General features: G+C 37.5%; 1 protein-coding gene across 2 annotated transcripts in view; it reads left to right on the forward strand.

Annotated features, from left to right (window-relative positions):
- OPHN1 (oligophrenin 1) overlaps nucleotides 1-27,943 on the forward strand; it is a 583,720-nt gene that overhangs the window by 190,997 nt on the left and 364,780 nt on the right. For both annotated transcript variants that reach the window (XM_031446485.2, XM_064483080.1), the window contains exon 3: nucleotides 3,652-3,747. In XM_031446485.2, coding sequence (XP_031302345.1) covers nucleotides 3,652-3,747 — 96 coding nt within the window. The remainder of the gene's footprint in view (nucleotides 1-3,651; nucleotides 3,748-27,943) is intronic.

The following is a 27,943-nucleotide window of genomic DNA, read 5'->3' on the forward strand; positions in this document are numbered from 1 at the left end:
AATGGGAGAAAATTTTTGCAAGTGAAACCGACAAAGGCTTGATCTCCAGAATATATAAGCAGCTCATACGACTCAATAAGAAAAAAATAAACAACCCAATCCAAAAATGGGCAGAAGACCTAAACAAGCAATTCTCCAAGGAAGACATACAAATGATCAAAAAGCACATGAAAAAATGCTCAATATCACTAATTATCAGAGAAATGCAATTCAAAACTACAATGAGGTATCACCTCACACCAGTCAGAATGGCCGTCATTCAAAAATCCACAAATGACAAATGCTGGAGAGGCTGTGGAGAAAGGGGAACCCTCCTACACTGCTGGTGGGAATGCAGTTTGGTGCAGCCACTATGGAAAACAGTGTGGAGATTCCTCAAAAGACTAGGAATAGACTTACCGTATGACCCAGGAATCCCACTCCTGGGCTTGTATCCAGAAGGAAATCTACTTCAGGATGACACCTGCACCCCAATGTTCATAGCAGCACTATTTACAATAGCCAAAACATGGAAACAGCCTAAATGTCCATCAACAGGTGACTGGATAAAGAAGTGGTGGTATATTTATACAATGGAATACTACTCAGCCATAAAAACCGACAACATAATGCCATTTGCAGCAACATGGTTGCTCCTGGAGAATGTCATTCTAAGTGAAGTAAGCCAGAAAGAGAAAGAAAAATACCATATGAGATCGCTCATATGTGGAATCTAAAAAACAAAAACAAAAACAAAGCATAAATACAGGACAGAAACAGACTCACAGATAGAGAATACAGACTTCTGGTTGCCAGAGTGGTGGAGGGTGGGAAGGGATAGACTGGGATTTGAAAATTGTAGAATAGATAAACAAGATTACACTGTATAGCACAGGGAAATATACACAAAATTTTATGATAATTCACAGAAAAAAATGTGACAATGAGTGTGTATATGTCCATGAATGACTGAAAAATTGTGCTGAACACTGGAATTTAACACAACATTGTAAAATGATTATAAATCAATAATAAATGTTAAAAAAGAAAAAAAAAAGAAAAAAAATAGGGGGGGTTGTCGGTGTTCTCCTTTAGTCTGTGTGCTTTTAATGTGAAGCCTTTCTGTCTTAGTCCTGTTTTGGAATCTCAGCTTGCTGTTTTCAGAGGCCCTCCTTTGGCGCCCTCTTCTGTGGTTCTCCCAGTACCTGTCGGCAAGCAGATCGCGCCTCCTCCTAACACTGGGTTACGTGGCGCTCTCCTCTACTGTGGGCGGATGGGTCACTGCCCCTCCTGATGCTGCAGTCAGATGTTGCAGACTGGCCAGGTAGGAGGGCGTGTCGTGCCCCCTCCCAGCACCTCGGTCAAGGGCTGTGTTCTTGCCTGAAAGGCGGGGGGCCATTCTCCCTCTACCTGCGCAGGTAGCTCGCTGCTCTGTGAGGCTGCACGCTCCGCCCTGGTCGGAGCTCTGTCCTGGTCGGTGCTCAGCAGGTGGGCTCGGGGAAGGCCAAGGGACAGCCTTGTCCCTGCTCCAAGCCAGAACCCAGCTCCTTGTTTGTCTTGGCAGAGCAAGTTCTCTGAGGGACCAGGATGGAAGGATCCTATCTGCCCCGGGCTGTAGGCCAGTCTCAGTCTGGCCTTTGAGGCTGCTAGGCCCTTCGGTGTGGATGCAGGTTTCGCCCCCGCCTGGGTTGTAAGCACTGGAGGATATGGAGGCTGTGCCTGAGCCCCGCCTTTCTTCCCCCAAAAAGTTTCCGTGGGTTTTCAGAGATGGGGGTATGCACCCTTCCCCCGAGAGCACATCAACCTTGCTGTTTTATGGAGGGCCCAGATTGTTCTGCCCTGTGCAACCACAGCCATGTCGCGCGCACCCTTGTGTTCCCCTGGGATGCCTCCGTGCAGCCACCCCCGCCCTCCGCCTGGCTTGGGCAGCCTGGCCCTGCCCCCTGCTGCTGGCCTGCGTCTCAGGCTGGGTGTCAGGGGGGACGCTCTGTGCCCATTTAACTTAGTTCTGTCAGTCAAGGTCTGCTCTGTATAGATCCGAGTCTCAGAGGCTCCCCTTCCGTCCCGCTGGCCTCTCAGTTGGAGAGGGGAGACCCAGCGAACGAGCGCCAGTCCTCCTTTGCCGCTCCCTCCCTGCGGGACCAGTCCAGCTCTCCTTTGCCTTTTCTTCTCTCTTTTTTCCTTTTCTCCTACCAGATTTTTGGCGTCTTTATCTTTTGAAGAGGGCGATGTTCTGTAGGAGTTCCGCAGGTGCTCTGGTTGGCTGAGTGGGTCTGTAGATTTGGGTCTTGGTGTATTTGTGGGAGAGGGTGAGCTGCGAGCGCCCTTCTACTCCACCATCTTCTCAGAGTCCGGATCAAGGCTTTAAATACTGAAAAGATGTACTCCTGGGAATAGGACATAGACAAGATGGTAATAAAATTCTTGGCACATTAATATTCCAGCCAAATGCCTGAACATATTTTATTGTGTTTAACCATGATAGCCTTACCATGGTTGCTTTTCATTGAAGGGAGTCGGTGCTGCTTGTATTGTCTCCCTTTCTATTAGGATGAAAGCAGAAACTCTCAGCACCTTGTGTATCTGATTTATGTGAAGGTGGAGGATGATGAAAGTAGAGTGAAAAGAGAAATAGGAAAAGGGAACCAAAAGTTATCGAGAATATGGTCTTAGTGTGCCATTTTGGTGAGAACAGTAGTCCTCAAACTTTATTTAAAAAACATACTAATTCCCTAGGGGTTATATCAAAATACAGTTTCTGATTCAGCAGGTCTGGGGTGTGATGTGGGGATGTGTATTTCCATCAAGCTCCCAGGTGATGATGATACTTCTGGCCTGAAAGTCACTCTTGGAGTAGCAAAGTTGGAGATTTGGCTGGCTCTCTTGGTGAAGGTCACATTTGAAAAAATTTAGTAGAGATTATTTATCAAAAAGATGGCTGGTTGTGATTTAATTTTATATCATCATTAAACTTTTATATAATAAAATTCAAAATCATTGACCAAAAAGAAAAAAAATTGACTATACCACCCTCATTTTTTTCACCCATTATTTCCTTATTTTAGGTCCCTCAGTGAATACTCTGTGAGCAAGTTAAATTTGTTCCTCTGCCAGAAAGTATCTTAGTCCAGGCTGCCATCTGGTTAATGTGGAAAATGTCCAGATGTTGCCTATGTTGTCATGGAAAAGGCCCTGGAAAGGAAGACAGACTACCTGGCTTCTAGTTCCAGCTCTTCCAGCTAGCTCTGGGAGCTGCAGCTAATTGTTTTTTTTTTTTTGTGGAATGATTGTGGATATTTAGTGAGAGGTGAGAAAACATGTAGTCTATTGTTCATAATGGGCAGTCAGTAAAGCTTAAGGAGACCCACTTAGGAGTACAACTAAGTAGCTTTTATGTCTTACAGACTGGGTAGAACAAGTCAGAGAAGACAGGACTTGAGAATAAAACATGCCCCATAACTTAAATGAAGGACTTCACTAAGGGATGTGTAATATTAGTCGCTCAAACCTTCCATTGAAGGTTTGATCTTTTGTTTAAAGTCTTCCCATGCAGTTTGCTACCTGATGGGAGCACTTCGCTTTGCTTTTCTCCCATGTGCCCTAACATAGGTGAGGGAATCAGGCAAAGGATAGCAGTGGTGAACATTTCTCTTGTTTTCCCTTCCTTTACAGATTATTCCTCTGCTGTTCAGAAATTTTCCCAGACGCTGCAGTCCTTTCAGTTTGATTTCATTGGAGACACTCTGACTGATGACGAGATTAACATTGGTAAGTCTTCAGCTACATGTGGCCGTGTGCCTCTCAAAGCAGGCCTGAGACCATAGCCTCCTTGGGTTTTAGATATAGAGAACTTAGGCATCTTTATCCTCTATGCCCCAGTGCCAAGCTCCTAGGAGACTGCTTAAGAAACATAACGAATCCTTCTCCCCTAGTCCCATTTTCTCCTCACACAAAAGGAATCAAATGATATCTCTCATATGTCCATTGAGGCCTTTGACTCAGTCTGCAGGGGGATTTTTCTTTAAAGATTCTAACATATGAAAATACATTTTTTTTTTGGTAAAAGATAGATTAAAGAGTGATTTTGGGGGGATTTATTGTCCAAAATAATTGGAAGTAAGAGTCTTCTGAAGAACAAATTCCCCTAGAAAGTTTAAAACTACAATTTATATATGTATAGATTTTCAGGCAACAGGAGATTTGGCATCTCCATTGGGAACTGAATTTAACAACTCGCTTTATGAGCTGTGCAATTTTGGATAAGATATTTCCTCTCTCTGAGCCTTAGTTTTGTACCTTTTAGAATTTGGTTAATATCTATCTCTCAGGGATGTTACAAAGAAGAGACTGAACAGTAGAAGTAAAAAGGACTTTGTGTTTCTGTTAGTTATGAAGTTAAAGTAGTGTCAGCAAACTATGGCCCTTGGGCCAAATCTTGTCTGCTGCTTTTTTTTGTAAATAAAGTTTTGTTGGAACACCGTTAAGTATTGTCTGTGGGTGCTTTTGTAGTACAACTGCAATGTTGAGTAGGAATAGCAGAGACTAGATAGTTTTCAAAGCCTCAAATATTTGCCCTCTGGCCATTTAAAAAAATTGTTGACCAGTGAGTTAAAGAGTTGGTGTAAAGCATTTGTTAGATGAGATCACAGAACTGCTCTGAATTATCTGATGTCACTGAAATGTTAGTAACACAAGCGTATTTATGAACCCAGACTAAAATATAAAAGTGTATTATTATTATTAAATCTTCATTGCAATAAATATGAATAATATGAGTATCAAATTACCTATGATAACAAGATATATTTCAGCACAGAAGCTATTGGATGTATTGACATATTATACTTAAACTCTTTTCTGTACTTGTATCTATTTTATGTGTATGTAATTTTTTTAACATTTTTTATTGAGTTATAAGTCATTTAACAATGTTGTGTCAAATTCCAGTGTACAGCACAATTTTTCAGTTATACATGAACATACATATATTCATTGTCACATTTTTTTCACTGTGAGCTACAAGATCTTGTATATGTAATTTAGTTCATACTAAATATATAATTTTTCTTCTCAACCTTACATTTCATCATAAGCATTTTCTCATGTCATTTAAAAATTTTTGTAAGCTTGAGTGGGGGGCAAGGACACTGTTTTGTTCACTACTGTTTTCCCTAGCATGTAGAGGAGTGCCTAGCATATAGTAGATGTTTGTTGAATGAATAGTAGACATATTCAAGTTTCATCATTATAGGAGCTATATTTATATACTAATCAACTATTGTTGGAAATTTAGCTTATTTCCAATTTTTCCTGATTATGTATAATACTGCAGTGAGTATTTTTATGAGATTGATGACTATAGTTTTGGCTAAATGTGGCAGTGTAAGTAATGAGGCAGACATTTGCATTTGGATTATTTCTTTATTCACTCTACTTTCTGCAAATCTATCTTGGTCTAAGGGCATGGCTAATTTAAAAGTTAATATCATGGACTCTGGAGTCAGACAGCCCAAGTTTGAACTCTGGCTTTTGCAACATATTGGCTGTGTAATCTTGGCAAGTGACTTCACCTCTCTGTTAATTTTTTTTCCATCTGTAAAATGGGGATGAGTTGATTAATGCCAAGTCTACACAGTGCTTGAATAAATGTTAGCTATTTAATCATTATTGTTAGTACAAGATTTGATTATTTTGTACTTTTCAATGGAGACTGGATGTTTTTGTGTCCTCCACAAATTCATAGGTTGAAATTCTAACTGCCAATATCATGGTATTAGGAGGTGGGGCCTTTGGGAGATAATTAGGTCATGAAGGTTGAACCCTCATGGATGGGATTAGTGCTCTTATAAAAGAGACTCCAGAGAGCTCTCTCACCCTCTTTCCATCATGTGAGGATACAATGAGAAGTTGAGAGTCTGCAGCCTGGAAGAGAGTTCTCACCAAAGCCTGACCATGCTGACACCTTGATCACAGACTTCCAGCTTCCAGAACTGTGTGAAATAAATTTCTGTTGTTTATAAGCCACCCAGTCTATGATGTTTTGTTATACCATATCAAACTAAGACAGAAATTGGTACTGAGAAGTGGGAGTGCTGCTTTAGCAAATACCTAAAAATGTGGAAGTGGCTTGGGCAGGGGCTGGAAGAGTTTTGAGGTGCATAATAGAGAAAGCCTAGATTGCTGTGAGTGGAATTTTAAAGGCGATTCTTCTGAGCACTCTGAAAGAAAAGAGAGTGGGAGAGAAAGCTTCAGTATTTCTGGAGAATACCTAAGTAATCAGGAATAGAATATTGATAGAAATATGGTTGGTAGAGTCCAGAGGAGTGTATAGCTCAGTGTTAGAGTGCCTGCCTAGCATGCATGAGGTCCTGGGTTCAATCACCAGTATCTCCACTTAAACAAACCTAATCCCCCTCCCCCCAAAAAAAAGCAAAAAAAAAAAAAAAAAAAAGGTGATGGAGTCCATTCTAATGAGGCCTCAGACAGAAGTGAGGAACATGTTATTGGGCAATAGAAAAAAGGTGATCCTTATTGTAAAATGGTAAATAGTTAGGCCAAATCGTTTGTCTTCTACTATTCTTTGGAAGGTAAAACTTGCAAACAACAAAATTGGATATTTGGCTGAGGAGATTTCTAAGCAAAGTGTTAAAAGAGTGGATTGATGTCCCCTGACTCCTTATACTAAAATGTGAGAGGAAATAAATGAAGAGAAAATGGAATTATTAAGCGAAATGGAACCAGAACTCAAAGACGTGTCCATATTATAAAAAATGAGAAGTATGTTTGGAAGAGAACACTAAAAAGTGTGGTGAACCTACGATTTGAAAAGATTAGTGTCGGTGTGAACCAAGGACTTAATCAACCATCTCAACAAAAGCTAGGAACAGAGACAGTATTATACCAGCAGTAATACTGCCTGCTAGGACTGAAGGAAACAGAGAAAGCAGGACAAACTGAAGAAAGACTTCTTACATCCTACAGGACCAGGCCATAGAGCAACTTGGCTGTGAATATGCACTATTTCTCAAGATAAGGGATAGAGGACCCTGAAAGTTATTCAGATATCATCAGGGCTGCCACTCCCACCACAGGCCTAGAGTGCATAGACCCTGGTGGGGCAGGGCTGCCTCTGCCTAGGTCTTAATGGGCAAGACTAATACTCAGGGAGCTGTAGGGGTGAGGTCATTCTGCAGAACCATGAAAGTACAACACCCCTCCATGCCCCTTCAAGACAGAGAACCAAGGCATGAGCAAAGCCACTGAAGAGAGCAACCATGTGTGCATCCCTCCACCAAACTTTAGGGGTGATATTGCTGCCTCAGTGGGTCCAGAAGGCTGGACTGCTGCCCCAGTGGGTCTGTAAAGCACAGTGTGAAGCCAAAGAGCATTATTCTCAAGACTTAGGATCATATGGAGGTTGCCTTGCTAGATGTTGGGCTTGCTTGGGACCTTCCTTCTTTCTTTTCTCCCTTTTGGAGTGGGAATTTCTATCCAATGCCTGTCCCATCATTGTATTTTGGAAACATGTAACTTGTTGGGTTTCACAGGTTCACAGCTAGAGAGGAATTTTGCCTCAGAATAATTCATACCTGAGTCTCACCAATATTTGATTTAGATATTTAGAGAAAACTCTGGACTTTAGACCTAAGAGTTGGTGCTCAAATGAGTTAAGACTTTTGGGACTGCTGGGATGGAATTAATGTATTTTGCATTTGAGAAGGTTACGAATTTTGTGGAGCAAGGGGAGGAATGCAATGGACTGACTATTTGTATCTTCCCAAAATTCATGTTGAAAGCCCCCTAACCCCCAGTGTGATAGTAACAGGAGTGGACCTTTGAGAAATAATTAGGTAATGAGGATGGAGCCCTCATGAATGGGATTAGTGCCCTCATAACAGGGACCCCACATTGCTCTCTAGCCCTGTTTTCATCATTTCAGGATACCGTGAGAAGTTAGAAGTCTTCCAGCCAGAAGAGGGCACACCCAGAACCCAACCATACTGGCACTCAGATGTTGGACTTCTAGCCTCGAGGACTATGAGAAATTTCTATTGTTTATACACCACCCAATCTATGGTATTTTGTTATAGCAGCCCAAACTAAACATGTTTCTTTCTTAAAAATAACTACTACTTGCCTGTTAATTGGTAACCTTGAAGATTGCATATGCATGGTATGTGGAATTCCTAAATTTGTCTTTTTTTCTGCTAGAAGGATCTAATTTTGAACAGATGCCTGTTTTCCCTAAAGCCAACCAACGGATCTGGGATGTGTCTGATATCATCCTTTATGCTGAACTTTGTGTTTCAACTCTCTCACCCCCCGAACCCTAGCATAAATGTCAACTAGAGCTATGCAGGAAAAAGAACGGGTGTGCAAGCTTGAGCATAATGGCTCATGAACAAAAATATAAGTGACCACCCCTGACACCGCCAGGTTCTTATGGATATCTGCTGGCTGTGACACATACTGTATGCCTTACAATAACCCATTAACTCAGTTAGCATTTGCCTGCCAATTCCAGAAACTCCTAGTTATCATCTGACTGTTGCTTTTAGGGATGCTGCCTCATGAACTGACCTTTATTGATGGGGACTGAAAAGAGATTTTGAGAATTTCAATGGCCTGTCATTGTCATTGTCTGTTGAATTTGTCATTTTGAAAGCTGGGATTTGTGGTGTTAGTGAGGGGAACAAACAGTGTTCCAACAGCTGAGGCTGAGGCTCTTTGGAGGCTTTGAGGAGAAATCTTAGCAATCTTACCGGGAGGCTATTGTTGGGAAAGAACAGTTGCTTTGGAAGCTGAAACAGCAGAGTGTGCCATGCCCTCCAATTGCCAACACTACTGGCTCTGAATGAATACATCTTCTGTTTCACTGGAAAAAATTGGTAAAATTATATTTAGGATGGAATTTTGGGTTGAGCTTTTAGATTTCACATTACATGTGAAGAGAGTCTTACAGTTCTTTCCATAATGGATTGTAAAAAGAGTTTAGATAAAATATTTGTAAACATAATGATTTCTAATTTCAGAGAAGATGGATATTACATTTAACTTATAAAAATGGATGAATGCAACCTTTATAAAACTCTTCAGCTATAAGGTAAGAATACTGACATAATATACCAACCATATAGTTAGAAGATACCAAGAATATATTAAGACTATCAAGAAATTAGAATTTATAATCTGAAGTAGTCCTAAACATCTGTATACTAATAAAATTACAAATGTAACAGATATGAGTCCCCAATTAAAACCACTGATTTCAAGATGCTAATTTCAAATTAAAGAAGTAATGTTACAATCAAATTAACATTTAAAAAAATACTTAAATTACAACTGATAACACTTTACTGTTTTCTATTATCAGGCAAGGCAGCACCAGGACTCTGATAATTAGAAATATATCATGGACAAGGAGGCCATTGACAATTTTCTAGGAACTTCCTGTATAGCATTTAATAGCTAAAATACATTTATTAAAATATTTTACCTATACAAATTTAACCCAGGGAAGGCTAAGCATTTTCTTTGATTTGAAAATTCTTTGTGTGCAACTCAAATGATAAAAATGATAAAACCAAAAGTACCAAAACTGTGCATAGGACAGTTTAAAAGACGTGGTTGTATTCAAACTATTTCCATAGGGAGAACCTTCATTAATAAGGAATGTTTTAAAGAAAAGGAAGAAAACTTGGGGTATTATAGAGGCAGGTAAACAAGGACGTCATCTGCAAGTCTTGTGGGAGTTATAAGGAAGGATGGTGATGGGTTTTTTATGCAAGGGCAGATTGGTCTTTTGCAGTTTAGCTGTTTTTCAGAACATAAAAGGGTATTTCTTAACTGTCTCTACTTTCCTGGAGCCCAGGGCTCAGATAAAGTTCAGCATTGTTAGTGGTGTAGGATTCACAAATCAGTGCATAACCCAGAGTACTTTCAAAGGGAAATGCCAGCTCCTAGGGTCCTAAACATCCCATGGGGGTGTTTGATTGAAGAAGATGGCATGCATACAGAATGAGGAGACTGCAAGGCATGAGTGTCACCCTCCCCAATTCTCATGGACTTCTTATACTCGCCTGCTGTGTTTCCCATCTGACTGATCTATAGACTGTTGGATAGGTGCCAGCTAGGGGCAAGTAGATGGTCTAAAACAATCCTAACACATTTCTGATTGTAGACTGGGAGAATGAGTGAAGTGAATGTCAATTTCCTAGGAACATCCTTCAATAGGCTCAGGCTTCAGGCCCCTCTGCCATTCACTCCTACCCTGTTATAAAGGTCTCATAGACTCTTGTAACTGCACAATCTTAGCTTGCCCTTCAATCCTGTCCTTGCCACCAAACTATATCCATGGTAATGACCCTTCTAATACCTTGGATTACTGGTTCTCTATGGGGAGTTGGTAGGAGTTAGACACATGATCTTACAGTTGGCTGAAACTTGGTTCAGATTTTTACCTATTTTTAAGCTGTGTGATCTTACACAGCTTTTATTTTAAAAAGTAATAATTGAGTGTATTGGTATTCCTGCATTATAGTAAAAATGTGGAATAGAGAAAACAATATTAATAGATTTCATTTGCTGAGTACCTACTAGGTGCAGAATGGTTTGCATACATTGTTTAATTTTCAGAGCAATTCTAAAGAGGTTGACTGAAGCTAAGGGAGGTTAAGAAACTGTTAGAAGATGACAAGATACTATACATAGAAAATCCTAAAGACACCATCAGAAAACTACTAGAGTACATCAATGATTTGGTAAATTTGCAGGATACAAACTTAGTATACAGAAATCTGTTGCATTTCTATACACTAACAGCAAACTGCCAGAAAGAGAAATTAAGGAAACAGTCCCATTTACCATCCCATCAAAAATAATAGAATACATAGGAATAAACCTACCTAAGGAGGTAAATGAACTGTACTTGGAAAACTGTTATACACTAATGAAAGAAATTGAAGATGACACAAACAGATGGAAAGGTATACCATGTTTCTGGATTGGAAGAATTAGTATTGTTAAAATGACCCTACTACCTAAGCCAATGTACAGATTGAATGTAATCCCCATTAAAATATGAAGGACATTTTTCACAGAACTAGATCAAGCAATTTAATAATTTGTATGGAAACACAGAAGACTCTGAATAGCCAAAATAATGTTGAAAAAGAACAGAACTGAAGGAATCATGTTCCCTGACTTCAGACTCTACTACAAAGCTACAAAAATCAAAGCAATATGGTACTGGCACAAAAACAGACACATAGATAAATGGAACAGGAGAGAAACCCGAGAAATAAACTCATGCACTTATTGTCAATTAGTCTATGACAAGGGAGGCAAGAATGAATATATAGTGGAGAAAAGACTGTCTCTTCAATAAGTGGTGATGGGAAATGGATGGCTACATGTAAAAGAAACATTAGAACATTCTCTAACATCATACACACAAATAAACTAAAAATGGATTAAAGGCCTAAATATAAGATCAGAAAACATAAAGCTTCTAGAGTAAAACATAGGCAGAACACTCTGACATAAATCCTGGCTATGTTTGTTTGGATCTGTCTGTGAAAGCAAAGGAAATAAGAGCAAAAATAAACAAATGGGACCTAGTAAAACTTAAAATCTTTTTCACAACAAAGGAAACCATCAACAAAAGGAAAAGACAGCCTACTGAATGGGAGAAAATATTTGCAAATGATATGACTGAGAAGAGAAGAGATCCAACATACATAAACAGCTCATACAACTCAACATCAAAAACAAACAAACAACTCTACTAAGAAATGGGAAAAAGACCTGAATAGACATTTCTCTGAAAATGGAATGCAGATGGCCAATGGGCACATGAAAAGATCCTCAGCATCACTAATCATCAGGGAAATGCAAATCAGAACCATAATGAGATACCACCTCAAACCTGTCAGAATGGCTATTATCAAGTAAATAAATTTTGGTGGGAATGTAAATTGGCATAACCATTGTGAAAAACTTTATGAAGGTTTCTCAAAAACCTAAAATAAGAACTACCATATGACCCAGCAATTCCATACTCCTGGGTATATATCAAAAAACCCCAAAAACCACCCCCCCCAAAAAAATGAAAGCACTAATTCAAAAAGATACATGCACCCTATTGTTCATAGCAGCATTATTTACAATTGTCAGGATATGGAAGCAGACTAAGTGTCCATCAACAGGTGACTGGATACAGAAGATATTGTATATATACACAATAGGGGTTCAGCCCAGATGGTGAAGTAGAGAGATTCACAGCTCGCCCTCTCCCACAAATGCACCAGGAATTGCATCCATAAATCCACTGAATTGCACAGAACACCTACTGAACTCTGGCAGAGTGTGTCTTGCTTTGAGATACAGGAGGATTCTCACAAAATCTTGTAAGAAAAACAAAAAGAAAAAAGAAAAAAATGATGCAGGACCAGTCCTATAATGAGGGAGCAGCATAGGAAGAAAGGCACCCTTACACTGGGAAGCTCCTTCTCAAACCGGGAGGTCAGTTGGGACAGAAGCAGAGCTTCTGAGGCTCGGAGGAGAAAGTGGCAATCACTCAGCAGACAGAACTAAGGGAAACTGACATGGAAGGCCCCTGCAATCCCTGGCCCTAGACACAAGCCAGCAAAGATAAGCCAGGAAAGGCTGCTGGAGATCGGTGAGGACCCCAGGCAGAGGGCTGGGGCCCAATGCACAGAGGCAGTCTCAGGAGACTAGAGGGCAGTGTGAGCTCTGGCTGGGGGTGTGGGTGGAACAGAACAGCCTGGGACCCCCATAAAAAAGCACCACTTTTGGTGTATGTGTTAGGGGAGGAGCTCAAGGCAGCCACACCATATCCATGTTGTCCTCTTGGCTCCACTACTGGTGTGCTCTCATGAGAAGAGAGGTGGGGCTCAGTCATAGCCATCACTGCTGTGTGGAGGTGGGGCTGAAAGCTGAATCCATACCTTGTGGCACTGCAGCTTCTCAGGTGGGACTGAGATTTGTTTACAGCCCTAGGCAGAGAGGGTAGATTTTCTTTCTCTGGACACTTTATGGACCTGTGTCTCTGTGATGAACAAACAGTGAGCAGAGTTCTGGCTCATGTTAGGGGTATGTGTAAGTGTTTACAACAGGCAGGCATACCAGACCTTATGCGGAGGTGTGGCTGGGGTCTGTGCTGACCCTGTTGTGCACCACAGATTCAAGTGTGTGACTGCATGCTTACTATGGCGAATCCTAGTGCCTGACATTGGCAGATCTGCACTGGTGGTTCCTGGGGCTCAGAACCTGGAGGACACCAGAGCAGGTGCCTGACATTCCTGCAGCTAAGGCAGGGACAAAGGAAGCATCAACAAAGAGCACTTTTTAAGTACACATAACATGACAGACAACACCAGAGAGGGCACTTCCCAGGGGACATCTCCTGCCTACCCTTCTTCCAGGTGAAGAGCTCTTATCCTGTCTACTACACACCATAACTCAGAAACGGGTGTGGAAGCCTTTATTGCAGGGACAGGGGAGCAGACCCAGCCCATGTCAAGGCTGTGACAACCAAAGAACAAAAAAGGAGGCCCCGCTCAACAATGTTCAGAGCAGGCCCTGAACACCACAACACCAACTACACCCCCAATCAAAGGGATAACAGCCAACACTCATGGAGGAAAGACGTGGCAACCATCCATACTAAGAACAGCCAACACAACAATAGTATTAGATGCACACAGTCTACACAGGAATGCTCCCACTTTAAATAAAAACAAACAAAAAAAAACAAAAAAAGTCCTTCAAAACTACAGTAGATAACTGATATGCCTAAATCCATAGAGCCACAGAAATACAAGTAAAATGAGAAAGCAGGGGTACTACTCCCAATTAAAAGAACAAGAGAAATCCCCTGAATGAACAATGAGATAGACCTTGACAGTCTACTAGATCATGACTTCAAAGAGGAAATGATAAAAGTACTGAATGAAATAAGCTATGAATAGAGAAAGAGAATACTATGAAAAGGAAATAAATAACTATAAAGAAGAGCCAATAAAAACAGAAAACTCAATGACAGATAAGAGCTGAGCAAAAGGCAGTCAAAAGCAGACTAGATAATGCTGAAGAATGAATAAGTGACTTAGAAGACAGGATAATAAAAGTGACCCAATCAGAACAGCAGACAGAAAAGCAAGTAAAACACAATGAAAGCAATATAAGGGACCTATGGGATAATATAAAGCATGCCATCCTACACATGATAGGGGTCCCAGAAAGAGAAGAAAAAGAAAAGGAGGTTGAAAAGGTATTTGAAGAAATCATGACTGAAAACTTTCCAAACATAAAGAAGGAAACAGATGTCTAAGTACAGGAGACACAGAGGCTCCCAAACAAGAAGAACTCAAACAGACCTACACCAAGACATATTATCATTAAAATGGCCAAAGTTAAAGACAAAGAAAGGATTCTAAAGGAAGCAAGAGAAAATCAAAGAGTGAGTCACAAGGGAACCCCCCCATAAGGCTCTCAGCTTATTTCTCTACACAACACTGCTGGCCAGAGGGGAGTGGCAAGATATATTCAAGTTCCTGAATGAGAAAAAGCTGCAGCCTAGGATACTCTATCTGGCAAGACTATCCTTTAGAGTAAAAAGTGAGATAAAAATTTCACAGACAAGTAAAAACTAAAGTAATTCAGCAATATTAAACCTATGCTAAAAGAAATATTGAAAGGTTTACTCTAAATAGAAAAGAAACAAGAAGCTATAGAAGTGAGAAAATCATAATTGGAAAGCTAAAGATGAAACTGACAAGGGCTTAATTTCCAGAATATATAAACAGCTCATACAACTTAATAAGAAAAAAACAAGCCACCTAATCCAAAAATGGGCAGAAGACCTAAACAACCAATTCTCTAATGAAGATAATACAAATGACCAATAGGCACATGAAAAAATGCTCAATATTGCTAATCATGAGAGAAATGCAAATCAAAACTACAAGGATATTTCACCTCACATCAGTCAGAATGGCCATCATTCAAAATTCCACAAATGACAAATGCTAGAGAGGGTGTGGAGAAAAGGGTACCCTCCTACACTGTTGGTGGGAATGCAGTTTCATGCACCTATCATGGAAAACAATATGAAAATTACTCAACGGGCAAAAAATAGACTTACCACATGATCCAGCAATCTTACTCTTGGGCATATGTCCAGAAGGAACCTTAATTCAAAAAATACCTGCACCACAATGTTCATAGTGGCACTGTTTACCATAGCCAAGACATGAAAACAACCTAAATGTCCATTGACAGATGACTGGATAAAGAAGATGTGGTATATTTATACAGTGGGATACTGCTCAGCCATAAAAAAATAATAAAATAATGCCTTTTGCAGCAACATGGATGCGTTTGGAGAATCTCATTCTAAATGAAGTAAGCAAGAAAGAGAAAAATACTGTGTTATCAGTTATATGTGAAGTCTTAAAAGACAAACAGACTTACTTACAAAACAGAAGCAGACTCATAGACATAGAAAAGAAACTTTGGTTACTAGGTTGGGAAAGGAGTTGGACAGGATAACTTAAGAGTTTGTGACTTGCATAGAGTAACTACTATATATAAAATAGATAAACAAGAAGTTTATACTGTATAGCACAGGGGACTGTATTCAATATCTTGTAGTAACTTATGGTGAATAAGTATATGAAAACGAACACATGTATGTTTATGTATGGCTGAAGCATTCTGTTGTACACCAGAAATTGACACAACATTGTAAACTGTACTTTAATTTTATATATATATAATTTATATGTATCTTAATGTATTTATATATATTTAATATTATATATTAATTAATATATAAATAAATTATACATGTATATATAAAGTAGAAAGAATACACACAATGGAGTATTATTCTGCCATAAAAATGAAATTTTGCCATTTGCAGCAACATGGACAGACTTGGAGGTTATTATGCTAAGTTAAATAATTCAGACAGAGAAAGACAAATTCCACATGATATCACTTATATGTGGAATCTAAAAAATACAACAACCTAGTGAATATAGCAAAAATGATGTAGACTTACACATATAGAGAACAAACTTGTAGTTACCAGTGGGAGAGTGAAGATGGAGGGCCAGTATTGGACAGGGGAGTAAGAGGAAAAACTATTATGTATAAAATAAGCTACAAGGATATGTTGTGCTACATGGGGAATATAGCCAATATTTTATAATAAGCATAAATGGATCATAACCTTTAAAAATTGTTAATCACTCTATTGTACACCTGTAAGTTATGTAATATTGTACATCAACTTTTCTTCAGTAAAAAAGAAAAGAAACTTGCCCAGGATAATATAGCTAGTAAGTAGCTTAAGTGGGATTTTAAATCAGTTCTTGTTTCTGAAGTTTATATATATTCCACTCAAAGAACCACAATTATTTTGATGTATTTCCTTCCAGCATTTTATTTTGCTCTGAACATAATTTTCTATACATAGTTGTCATATTTTTTAATCATATTTTATGTACACCATTTACATAATTTTTTGTATTCTACTTTTAAAATATAATGTTTTTAAATATAATGTTTCACCCTAGACATTTTGCTGTTTTCATAAAATTTTGTGTACTTGTCCTTTTGATAGCTGTAATAATAGTCCATTAAGTGGACATACTTAATCATTCCCCTATAATTGGACATTTTATTTGTTTTCAATTATTAATTATCATCAATAATGTTGAATGCTTATGTTTGAGCATAAAGATTTTCTCTATGTGTCCTGGATTATTTTTTAAGCAGGGTTTCACAACAGTGAATTTCCTGGCTAAAAGGATATAAACAATCTTAAGCCTTTTGATCCATATTTTCAGGCTTCTTTGAAATTTATTACCATTTTGGAAGGCAGTGTATAATAATCTTAGGAAACTTATGTGTCCTTGCTGCACCTCAAGTTTCTCTTTAATAAAATTATAATGATAAATAATATATAATTTGTGAAGCATATATCATCATTCCTTTCCTTCCTCTCCCTTTCTTATCTTTTTGCTCTTTTCTCTGTTGAAATTTTCCAGAGATAGTTAATTCTTGCTTGGCAATCCTTTTAATACTCTAGACATTATTGAAGGGTATTGCAGTTAGTTTTCTAAGCCATGGTTTGTAGTGGTGGTGGTGCAGCAAATGTTTCTGATGGTTTAGCAGGCCTATTTTCTTCCTTTTTTAGCCAGTTTTATTAGTCACCATTCCTCTTATCTGAAGAGAGTGCAAGAGTTTAACTCTTCCCTGCTCTTTAGTAACTATTCTCTTATACAGCAGTACAATGGATAGTTTGATCTTACTAATGCTTTTGTTGTCTTTCCCTGAACTTAGAGAATCATTTGCAGGGTTGTCTCTTAGAAAATACTGTAATGATCTATGAGTTTGGTTAAAAATATGACAGGAAAGAGGCCTTATATGAATTCATGACTCTAAGCCAGAAATAACTATGGTCCAAACTTCCTGTTTTAGCCATTGAATCATTTCTCAACTCATTATATACATGAGCAAGAAAGAGTGAATTGAGGCCTTTTAGGGAATCAATACACTGTTTGTGAGGCAATTAGAGAGAGAAAAGTACATGACAAAGTACTTTTGCTGTCACGGGAGGCACATTGTTATCTTAAAGTGGTTAGACTGAGTATTGAATTAATGTCCCCTTCTGACTGTACAACTAACTGTGTGACCTTGAAAAAAATCAGTTCCAATCTCTGGACCTTCAACTTCTTACAAATAAAATGATAGTTGGATTAAGATAAATGATATGTAAAAGTTTGTGCCTTTTAGACAGTAGGCAAACAAAATGCAGAAACTACCTTGACTTTGTTGATACTTATTCCCTGTTGTCATACACTTCAGTGGGTTTTCTGATCATCAAATAAATATACTTATAAGGCCTTTTAGAGGCCAGACATTGAACAATAGGATTTTCCTTGACTCAGTAACTTAATTGATTTAACAACTACTGAAGCTCTTGTGACTAGAAAGTAAGGATTAAAAAGCTCTGATCTACGAATGAAATGGTTGAGAAATGACCTCTGAAAAGCTGCTCCTGCATAATAGCAGTCAAAACACTGGCAAAAATTGCCCAAATCAACATTTTAGGAACTCTAGAAATTAACTAAAATTTGCAACAATATACTGTGTGCATATTCAAGAAAAATGGCTAGATAACTGAAAGAACAGTGAGCTTTGTGGTGTTTTGACTTGCCCTATTCCCACCCCCTCTCTCTAGTTCCATAGCACCCTTGAAAACTAATAGTTGCAATAGTTGCTGAAAAAACCCACCACTGTAGCCACTGTTGGAGAGGGAAGAATGAATTTCAAGCTCCTCTAATGCTGAAAAATAATCACTTGTAGGTCTTATTTGAATTGACTCACAGCTGACTTACTTCAACTGGATTTTTTCAAGCCATTTGTCAAAAACAATTAGTGGTAATTTTTCAGCACTGCAGTTGCCTCAGTCAAGGAAAAGAGTAGTAGGAAACATGAAGTTGAACAATAAACTTGAGAAGAAAAACTGGAGAATGTGATATTCATAGAGAGCTTTGAAATTTTGCAACATATTCCTGGAAATATAGGTCATGAACACGGGCTTTGCTCATGTCCAAGTTTTGCACCTGTCCAGAAGACTCAGCCAGATTGTTTATAGCTCTGCCTTAGTTTTCATGTCCTGCTTGCACAGAGCTGCAAAGCCAGAAAGAATTTAAGAGATTAGAGCCTTCTCAAGTGTTTACTGTGTCTTCAACAAATGCCAGGAACTTATTGTTTTAAAGCATTTAAATAAATCTCTGTCCAATCATTAGCTGACCACTAAGCTAACTGACCTGAGACTTCAGTGTCTTTACTTGACAAAAAATACAGACTTTATAGAATTATTTCATGAAGTCACTAAACAAACAGCAACAACAAAAAAGGAGTGGGGGTTATTTTCCAATGTCATCACATTTCATTACTTAAAATGTTCACTTTTCAACAAAATTATAAGACACACACAAAAAATGAGAAAACATGACCTAACAAGAAGGATAAAAATAAATGAATAGGAACCCTCCCTGAGGATTCCAAGTCATTGCACTTCATAGAAAAATATTTTTAAGTAGCTAGTTGAAATATATAAATACATTTATTTAACATAAAATTGTAATCTATTCAATTAATAAAAAAAGAACCATTTAAAATTATGTGGTTGAAAAGTACCATAACTAAAATTAACAATTCACTACAGGGTGCTGGAGTAGATAGAATTGGTGAACTTAAATACAGATGAATTGAGAGTATTCAGTTTGAGGAAAAGAAAGAAAAATATAATTAAGAAATTGAATGGAACCTCAGCAACCATGAGATACCATCAAACATAACAGCACATGTATCATACATGTGTATTGGAAAAGGAGAGAGAGAGAAAAGGCATAAATAATATTTGTGTTAAATGTAAACAGGTGGAACTGTCCAATCAAAAGGCAGAGTTTGATAGAATGTATATACAAACATGATCCAACTATATTTTTTCTAGAAGGGTCACACATTACCTTCAAAGACATAAGTAAGTTGAAAGTAAAAGGATGGAATATGAAAAACCATGCAGACATTATAAAATAGAACTAGAGAAGCTATATTAATACTGGACAAAGTTAAATTTAAGAAAAAAAGTATTGATAGAGATAAGAAGGACATTTTATTATGATAAAAGAGTCAATTGAACAAGAAGTCATAACAATTACACATATATATCCATCTAAATATAGACTCACAGACAAACTTATGGATACCAGGTGGTAGAGTGGGTGGGGAGGGATAAATTGGGAGTTCTGAATTTGTAGATACTAACTACTATTTATAAAATGGATGAACAAGGTCCTACTGTATAGCACAGGGAAGTATATTCTATACTTTGTAATGGCCTATAATGAAAAATAATATGAAAAGTAATGTGTGTGTGTATATCATGGTGTACAACAGAAATTAACAACATTGTAAATTGAGTGCACTTCAATTAAAAAATAAAAAAACCAACAGAACTCCAAAATACAAGAAGCAAAGCTTAAAGGCTTGAAGGAAGGATTGGACAAATCAGTAATGATTGTGGGAAATTTCAACACCTCAGTTTCAATAATGAATAGAATAACTAGACAGAAGATCAACAAAGAAATAGAAGAGTTGAACAACACCATAAATCAAGTATATCTAACAGACATTTACAGAACACTCCATCCAAGAACAGTAGAGTATATTATTTTCCTTTGCATCTAGAATATCCTCCAGGAGAAACTGTAGGTTAGAGCAGAAAACAAGCCTCAATAAACTAAAAAATCAAAATCATAAAAAAAATATTTTTGCTAAGTACATTGGAATAAAATTTGGAAACAAAGTTGAAAAATGTATAAATAGGTTGAAATTAAACAGCATATTTCTAAATGATGAATGGATTAAAGAGGGAATCTCTAGGAAAATGAGATTACTTTGCAATGAATGAAAACAAAAACACTGCACGCCATACCTTTTGGAGTGTAGATAAAATAATGGAGAGAAATTTGTAGCTTCAAATTCCTATATTTAGAAAGAACAAAGCTCTGAAATGAATAACCTAATCTTCCAGTATAAGACACTGAAAAATGATGATCAAACTATATCCGACATGAACACAGGGAAGAATTTAAGATTTGAGAGAAAATAAATTAAATTGAGAATATAAAATCAATAGAGCCAACAGGCATATGAAGAGAGGCTCAACATTGTCAAGTATCAGTGAAATGCAAATTAAAACTAAAATGAGAAATTATCTCACACCTGTCAGAATGGCTATCATCAACAAGAGCACAAATAAGAAATGTTGGCAAGGATGTTGCAAAAAGTGAACCCAACTGCTGCTGGGATTGCAAATCAATGCAGCCATTGTGTGAAACCGTAGGAAGCTTTCTTTTAAAAAACTAAAAATAGAGCTGCCATATGGCCGAGCAATTTCACTATTGGGTATATTTTTGTAAAAAAGGAAAACACTAATTCAAAAAGATACATTTACCACAATGTTCATAGCTGCCTTATTTACAATTGCCATGATATGGAAGCAACCAAAGTGTCAATCAACAGATTAGTGGATAAAGAAGATGTGGTGTTTTCATATATATATATATAATGAAATACTACTTAGCCATAAAAAGAATGAAATTTTGCCATTTGAAACATGGTTGAACTTAGAAGATATTTTTCTAAGTGAAATAAATCAGAGAAAAGCAAATACTATATGATATCACTTATGTGTGGAATCTAAAAAATAAAACAAGCTAGTGAATATAGAAAAACAGAAATAGAACCACAGATATAGAGAACAAATTAATGGTTACAACACTGGGAAGAGGAAAGGGGAATAGGGGCAAGGTAGGTGTAGGGGAGTACAAACACCTATGTATAAAATCAATAAGCTACAAGCATATATTGTACAATACAAGGAATAGAGCCAATATTTTATAATATGTATATATGGAATATGACCTTTAAAAATTGTGGATTTCTATGTTGTACATGTGAAACTTATGTTATACATCAATTATACCTCAATAAAAATAAGAAAAGTAAAAGCAATAGAGATACTCAACAATACCAAACATTTGTTTATTGAAAAGTTAAACCAAATTGGCGAACCCTTAGCTAGACTAGTGAGAAGCACACTCAAATTACTAAAATCCAAGAATGAAATAGCAGTCATTCCTACTGACTTTACAGAATTAAAACTGATTATAAGGAAAGAATGTAAACAATAATTTGCCAACAAATTAGATCACCATGATGAAATCAACTGTTTCTTAGAAGATACAAACTATGAAAAATGATGCATGAAATAGGAAATGTAAAAGGACCTAACAAATAAAGAAACTGAATATATAATTAAAAAAAAATCTCCTTGGAGGAATGGTTAAGAGGATGTAGTAGGAAGACTGAGCTCACCTCCTCCCACAGGCACTCAAAAGTTACAGTTATTCACGGGGCAACTATCAGTGAGAATGACCTGAAGATTTGCAGAAAATATTTTCCAAACTAAAGCTAGGAAGAGGGAACTATAATAAGATGAGTAGGAGGGGGCAGCAACATGGTATAGTCAATATCCATACCCCTTGGATAGGCAGCCCATAAAGATGTGGATATTTATAATCGCAGAATTTCTCCCCAAGGACTGAGGATTCTGTGCTCCACATTGGGCTTCCCAGACTAGGGGTCCTGCACTGGGAAAATGAACCTCTGGAATATTTGGGTTTGATGGACAGTGGGGCTTACTTTTGGGAGAACCAGAGTGCTGTAGGGAACAGCACCTCCACACTTAACAGAAATGCAAAAAATTTCACATGCTCCAAGGCCCTGAAGAGAGGTCATAATTTGAAAGGAGTATGAGTCAGACCAGACCCACTTGCTGATCTTGGATAGCTTCTTGTCAAGGTAGGAGGCAACTGGGACTCCCCCTGGGGAAATAGACATTGGCAGCATCACTTTTTGGGAGCTTCTTCTACCAAGAAGACACTGTGACTGGCCAATTTGGAGTCTTCCTACTAGCCTATTAGTGATGGAAGATTATCTACCCAGCATCCAATCAACACTATTCCATGGACCACCTGAGGCATTGCAGCCAGCCATGCTGGGACCAATCCCTGGCTACTGGTGTGCCAGCACCAGTTACAGGCCCCCACTGACACTGCAGCTGATCATCCTGGGAACTGACCCTACCCACCAGTGTAGTAAGATCACCCAGGCCATGCAACTAGCTGTGCTGAGACCCAGCCCCACCCAACAGTGGACTGACTTCAGCCCCACATGTGACCTGCAGCCAGCTGCCTTGAGTCTTGGCTTTGCCCATAAGTGGGTCTACACCAGGCCACACCCCAGGTCCTGTGTTCAGCTGTAGCAGGACCTGGCCCTGCAGGCAAGCAGGCTGGAACCAGCTCTGGGACCTGCTGGGCCCCACTGGGCCACTGCACACCAGGGGGCCAGTACCAGCCATGGAACTCCTCATGCTGCACAGGCAGCTCTGCTGACACCCAGCCCTTCCCAACAGCCAGTTGGCTCTCTATGAGGATGGACCTGGCAGACAACCAAGATACAGGCCAGCCTCACTGACAATTGTACCCATAGTACTTTGCCCTGCCATAATATTAGGACAAACAGAACCCACATAGTGGGCATCCTAAGAACATATAGCTCTGGTGACCAGAAGGAAGTTTTGCCCTTGGACCCAGAGTATATCTCTTACAAGAGGCCATTTTTACAAGATTGAGAAAGGTAACTGACCTACCTGATACATAGAAATGAAACAAACAATTAGGCAAAATGAGGCAATGAGGAATAAGTTCAAAGCAAAGTAACAATATAAAATCCCAGAAGAATTGCTTAGCAAAATAGAGATAAGCAATCTACCAATAAAGAGTTCAAACTAATGATTGTAATGGAGCTCAATGAAATTGAGAGAAGAATAGATGAACATGGTGAGAAGATTAACAAAAAGTTAGGAAATAAAAAGCAGAACCAAACAAAGATGGAGAATAAAATAACCAAAAAAAAAAAAAAAAAAAAAAAAAAAACTAGAAGAAATCAACTGTGGATTAGATATTACAGAGTAACAGATCAGCAAACTGGAAGACAGAGTATAGGAAATTACCTAAGCTGAAAAGAAGAAAGAAAAGCATAAAGAATGAAGATCAGTTTAAGAGACTTCTGGGACAATATCAGCTGTACTAACATTTGCAGTATAAGGGTCCCAGAAGGTAAAGAGAGAAAGGGGCAGAGAACTTATTTGAAGATGTAATAACTGAAACCTTCCTTAACCTGGGAAAGGAATCAGGCATCCAGGTCCAGGAATAACAGAAGGTCCCAAGGAAAATGAACCCAAAGAGGACTACACTTAAACACACTGTACTTAAACTGCAAAAGTTAAAGAAAAAGAGCAAATAGTAAAAGCTGTAGAAGCAAATAGGTATCTACAAGGGAACTTTCATATGACTAGTAGCTGACTTTTCAGCAGAAACTTTTCAGGCCAGAAGAGAGTGGCATAACACATATAAAGTGATGAAAGGTAAAAATCTACAATCATTAAAACTCTACCCAGCCAGGCTATTATTCAGGTTTGAAGGAGAGATAAAAAGTTTTACTGACAAACAAAAGCTAAGAATTCAGCACCACTAAACCAGCATTACAAGAAGTCCTAAAGGGACATCTATAAGTGGAAATGAAAAGGCTACAACTAGAAATATGAAATTATAAAAGGAAATATCTCACTGGTAAAGGCAAAGATGCAGTAAATGTAGTAGATCAACCAATTATTAAGCTAGTAGGAAGTTTAAAAGACAAAAGAGTAAAATCTACATCCAACTGAGTAGTTAATGGATACACAAACAAAAAGATACAAAATATGTCAAAAACAAGTTTTTTGGGGAATAAAATGCAGTGTTGTTAGAATGCATTTGAATTTAAGAGATCAACAACTTAAAAGAATCATATAGGTTGCTGTATATAAACCTCATGGTAACCAGAAACCAAAAATTTATAATAGATGCACACGTACACAAAAGAAAAAGGAAATCAAACTTAACACTAAGTATAATCATCAAGTCACAAGGGAAGAGAACAAATGAAGACAAAGTAAATAAAAAATGTACTAAAACAACTCCCAAATAATTAACACAATGACAGTAAGTACATACTTATCAATAATTACTTTAAATGTGAATGATCTAAATGCTCCAATCAAAAGACCCTGGGTGGCTTAATAAATAAATGCATAAATAACAAGAATGATATATATGCCTCCTACAAGAGACTCACTTCAGAGCCAAACATACACACAGGCTGAAAGCAAAAGGATGGGGAAAAAGAATTCCATATAAATGGATATGAAAAGAAAGCTGGGGTAGCAACAGTTACAGAAATTACACTTTAAAAAGAAGATTGTAACAAGAGACAAAGGACATTGGATAATAAGGGATCAATCTCAGAAGAAGATATAAGATAGATACACACACACACACACACACACACACACACACAATATAAGACCATCTAAATACATAAAGCAATTATTAGCAGACTTAAAGGGAGAACTTGACAGTAACACAGTAATAGTAGGGGACTTTAATGCTCCACTTAAATCAATGGATAGATCATCCAGACAGAACATCAATAAGGAAACAGTGGCTCTAAAGTGGCCTATGACATCAGATCGACTCTCTGTCTCTCTGTTTATAACATTTCATCCCAAAGCAGTACAATACACATTCTGTTCAAATGCACTTGGAACTTTCTCCAGGTAGATCATATAATAGTCTACAAAACAAGGCTGAATAAATTTAAGAAGATTGAAATCATATCAAGCATCTTTTCTGACCATAACATTATAGAAGGGACACATCTCAAATAATAATGGCCATATGTGACAAACCCAGAGATGAAATCATAGTCAATGATGTATAATTGAAAGCCATTCCTTTAAGATCAGAAACAAGACAAGGATGACAGTGATTACCACTCCTATTCAACATAGTATTGGCAGTCCTAGTGAGAGCAATTTGGCAAGAAAAAGAAATAAAATGCATCCACATTGGAAAGGAAGAAGTAATACTGACACTATTTGCAGATGACATTATTTTATGTATAGAAATCATAAAGACTGTGCCAAAAATATTAGAAATAATAAATACAGTAAAGTTGCAGGGTACAAAATTAATATACAAAATATGTTGCATTTCTATACAATGAAAATGAGGTATCAGGAAGAGGAATTAAGAAAACAATTCCATGTACAATCACAGCAAAAGAGTAAAATACCTAGGAACAAATTTAACCAAGGAAGTGAAAGACCTGTATACTGGAAACTATAAGGCATTGTTTGAAGAAATTGAAGAAAAGAGAGAAATAATTGAACAGATATTCTGTGCTAATGGATTTGAAGAATTAACATAGTCAAAATGTCCTTATTACCTAAAGCAATCTACAAGTTCAGTGCCAGCCCTATAAAAATCCCTAGGATGTTTTTCATGGAAATAGAACAAAAAAGTGTAAATATTATACAGAACTAGAGAAGACTCTGAAGATTCATATTAACCCTAACAATACAGAACAAAGCTATAGGTAGCAGAATCTCAGATTTTAAATTATACTAAAAAGCCATAATAGTCAATGCTGCATGATATTATCAGAAAAAAAAAAAACAGATACAAAAATCAATGGAACAAAATGGAGATTCCAGAAATAAGCTCACAAATATATACACAATTTATGGCAAAGGATCAAAGAATATATAATGGAGAAAGGATTGTCTCTTCAATAATTTGCATTGGGAAAATTGGACAGCCACATGCAAAAAAAAAAAATTAAACTAGGGCACTACCTCACACTATACACAAAAATTAACTCAAAATGTATTAAATACTTGAATGTAAAACCTGAAACCATAAAATTCCTAGAAGAAAACATAGGCAGTACACACTTTGACATTGATGTTAGCAATATCTTCCTAGATATGTCTCCTCAACCAAGGGAAACATAAGGAGAAATAAAGAAATTGAATTTTATCAAATTTAAAAGGAAACCACCAATAAAATGAACAGATAACCTGCTGAATAGAAGATATTTGCAAATGATATGACTGAAAAGGGGTTAACATCCAAAATACATAAAGAACTTGTACAACTTAATAACAAATGAACAAACCACCTGAGTAAGAAACGAACAGAAGGACTGAATATGCAGTTTTCAGAAGAAGACATACAGATGGACAACAGGCACATTGAAAGGTGTTCAACATCATTAATTATTACAGAAATGCAAATCAAAACCACAGTGAGATATCATGTCATTCTCATTAGAATGGCTATTTTCCAAAAGGCATGAAATAACGTGTTGGAGACGATGTGGAGAAAAGGGAACCCTCACACACATTTGGTGTGACTGTAAATTGGTGCAGCTACTATGGAAAACAGTATGGCGATTTCCTGAAATGTTAAGAATAGAACTACCTTATGATCCAGCTACTCCACTTCTGGGTATTTATCCAAAAAATATGAAAATACTAAACTGAAAAGATAACTGCACCTCCGTATTCATTGCCACATGGTTCACAATAGCAAAGATATGGAAACAACCTAAGTGTCCATTGATAGATGAATGGATAAAGAAGCTGTGTTGTGTGTGTGTGTATGTGTGTGTGTGTCTGTATATATGTATATACATACAGACACACAAACACATAAAATGGAATACTGCTCAGTCATTAAAAAAAGATGAAATCCTGCCACTTGGGACAGTATGGATGGACCTTGAGGGTATTATAGCAAGTGAAATAAGTTAGATCAAGAAAGACAAATACTGTATGAATTCACTCATATGTGGAATAGAAAAGCTAATAAACAAACAAAAACAAAAGAATTGAAGAAACCAAACCAAACCAAACCAAACATGTATATATGGGAACTGGGTAGTGGCTACCAGAGTGGAAGGGGCATGGTTAGGTAGGGTGAAATGGGAAGGATCAGGTGTCTGGTGATGAATGGAAAATAAATGTTTGGTTCTGAGATCATTGGAGGAGTTTTAGGGTATATGAAATTAGAAATATAACATACACATGAGACTTATATAATGTTACAAATCAAAGTTACTTCATTTAAATAAAAGAAAAAGAGATTAATGAAAGAAATTGAAATTACATAAAGAAATGGAAAGATATACTGTGCTCATGGATTGGAAGAATAAATACTGTTAAAATGAACATACTCCCTAAGGCAATCTACAGATTCAATGCAATCCCTATCAAAATACCAATGGCAGTTTTCACAGAACTAGAACAAATAACTATAAAATTTTTGTGGGAATAAAAAATATCTTGATAGTCAAAACAATTTTGAGAAAGAAGAATGCTGGATGTATCATGTTCACTCATTTCAAAATT

The sequence above is a fragment of the Camelus dromedarius genome, chromosome X (assembly GCF_036321535.1).
Source record: "Camelus dromedarius isolate mCamDro1 chromosome X, mCamDro1.pat, whole genome shotgun sequence".
Lineage (NCBI taxonomy): Eukaryota > Metazoa > Chordata > Mammalia > Artiodactyla > Camelidae > Camelus > Camelus dromedarius.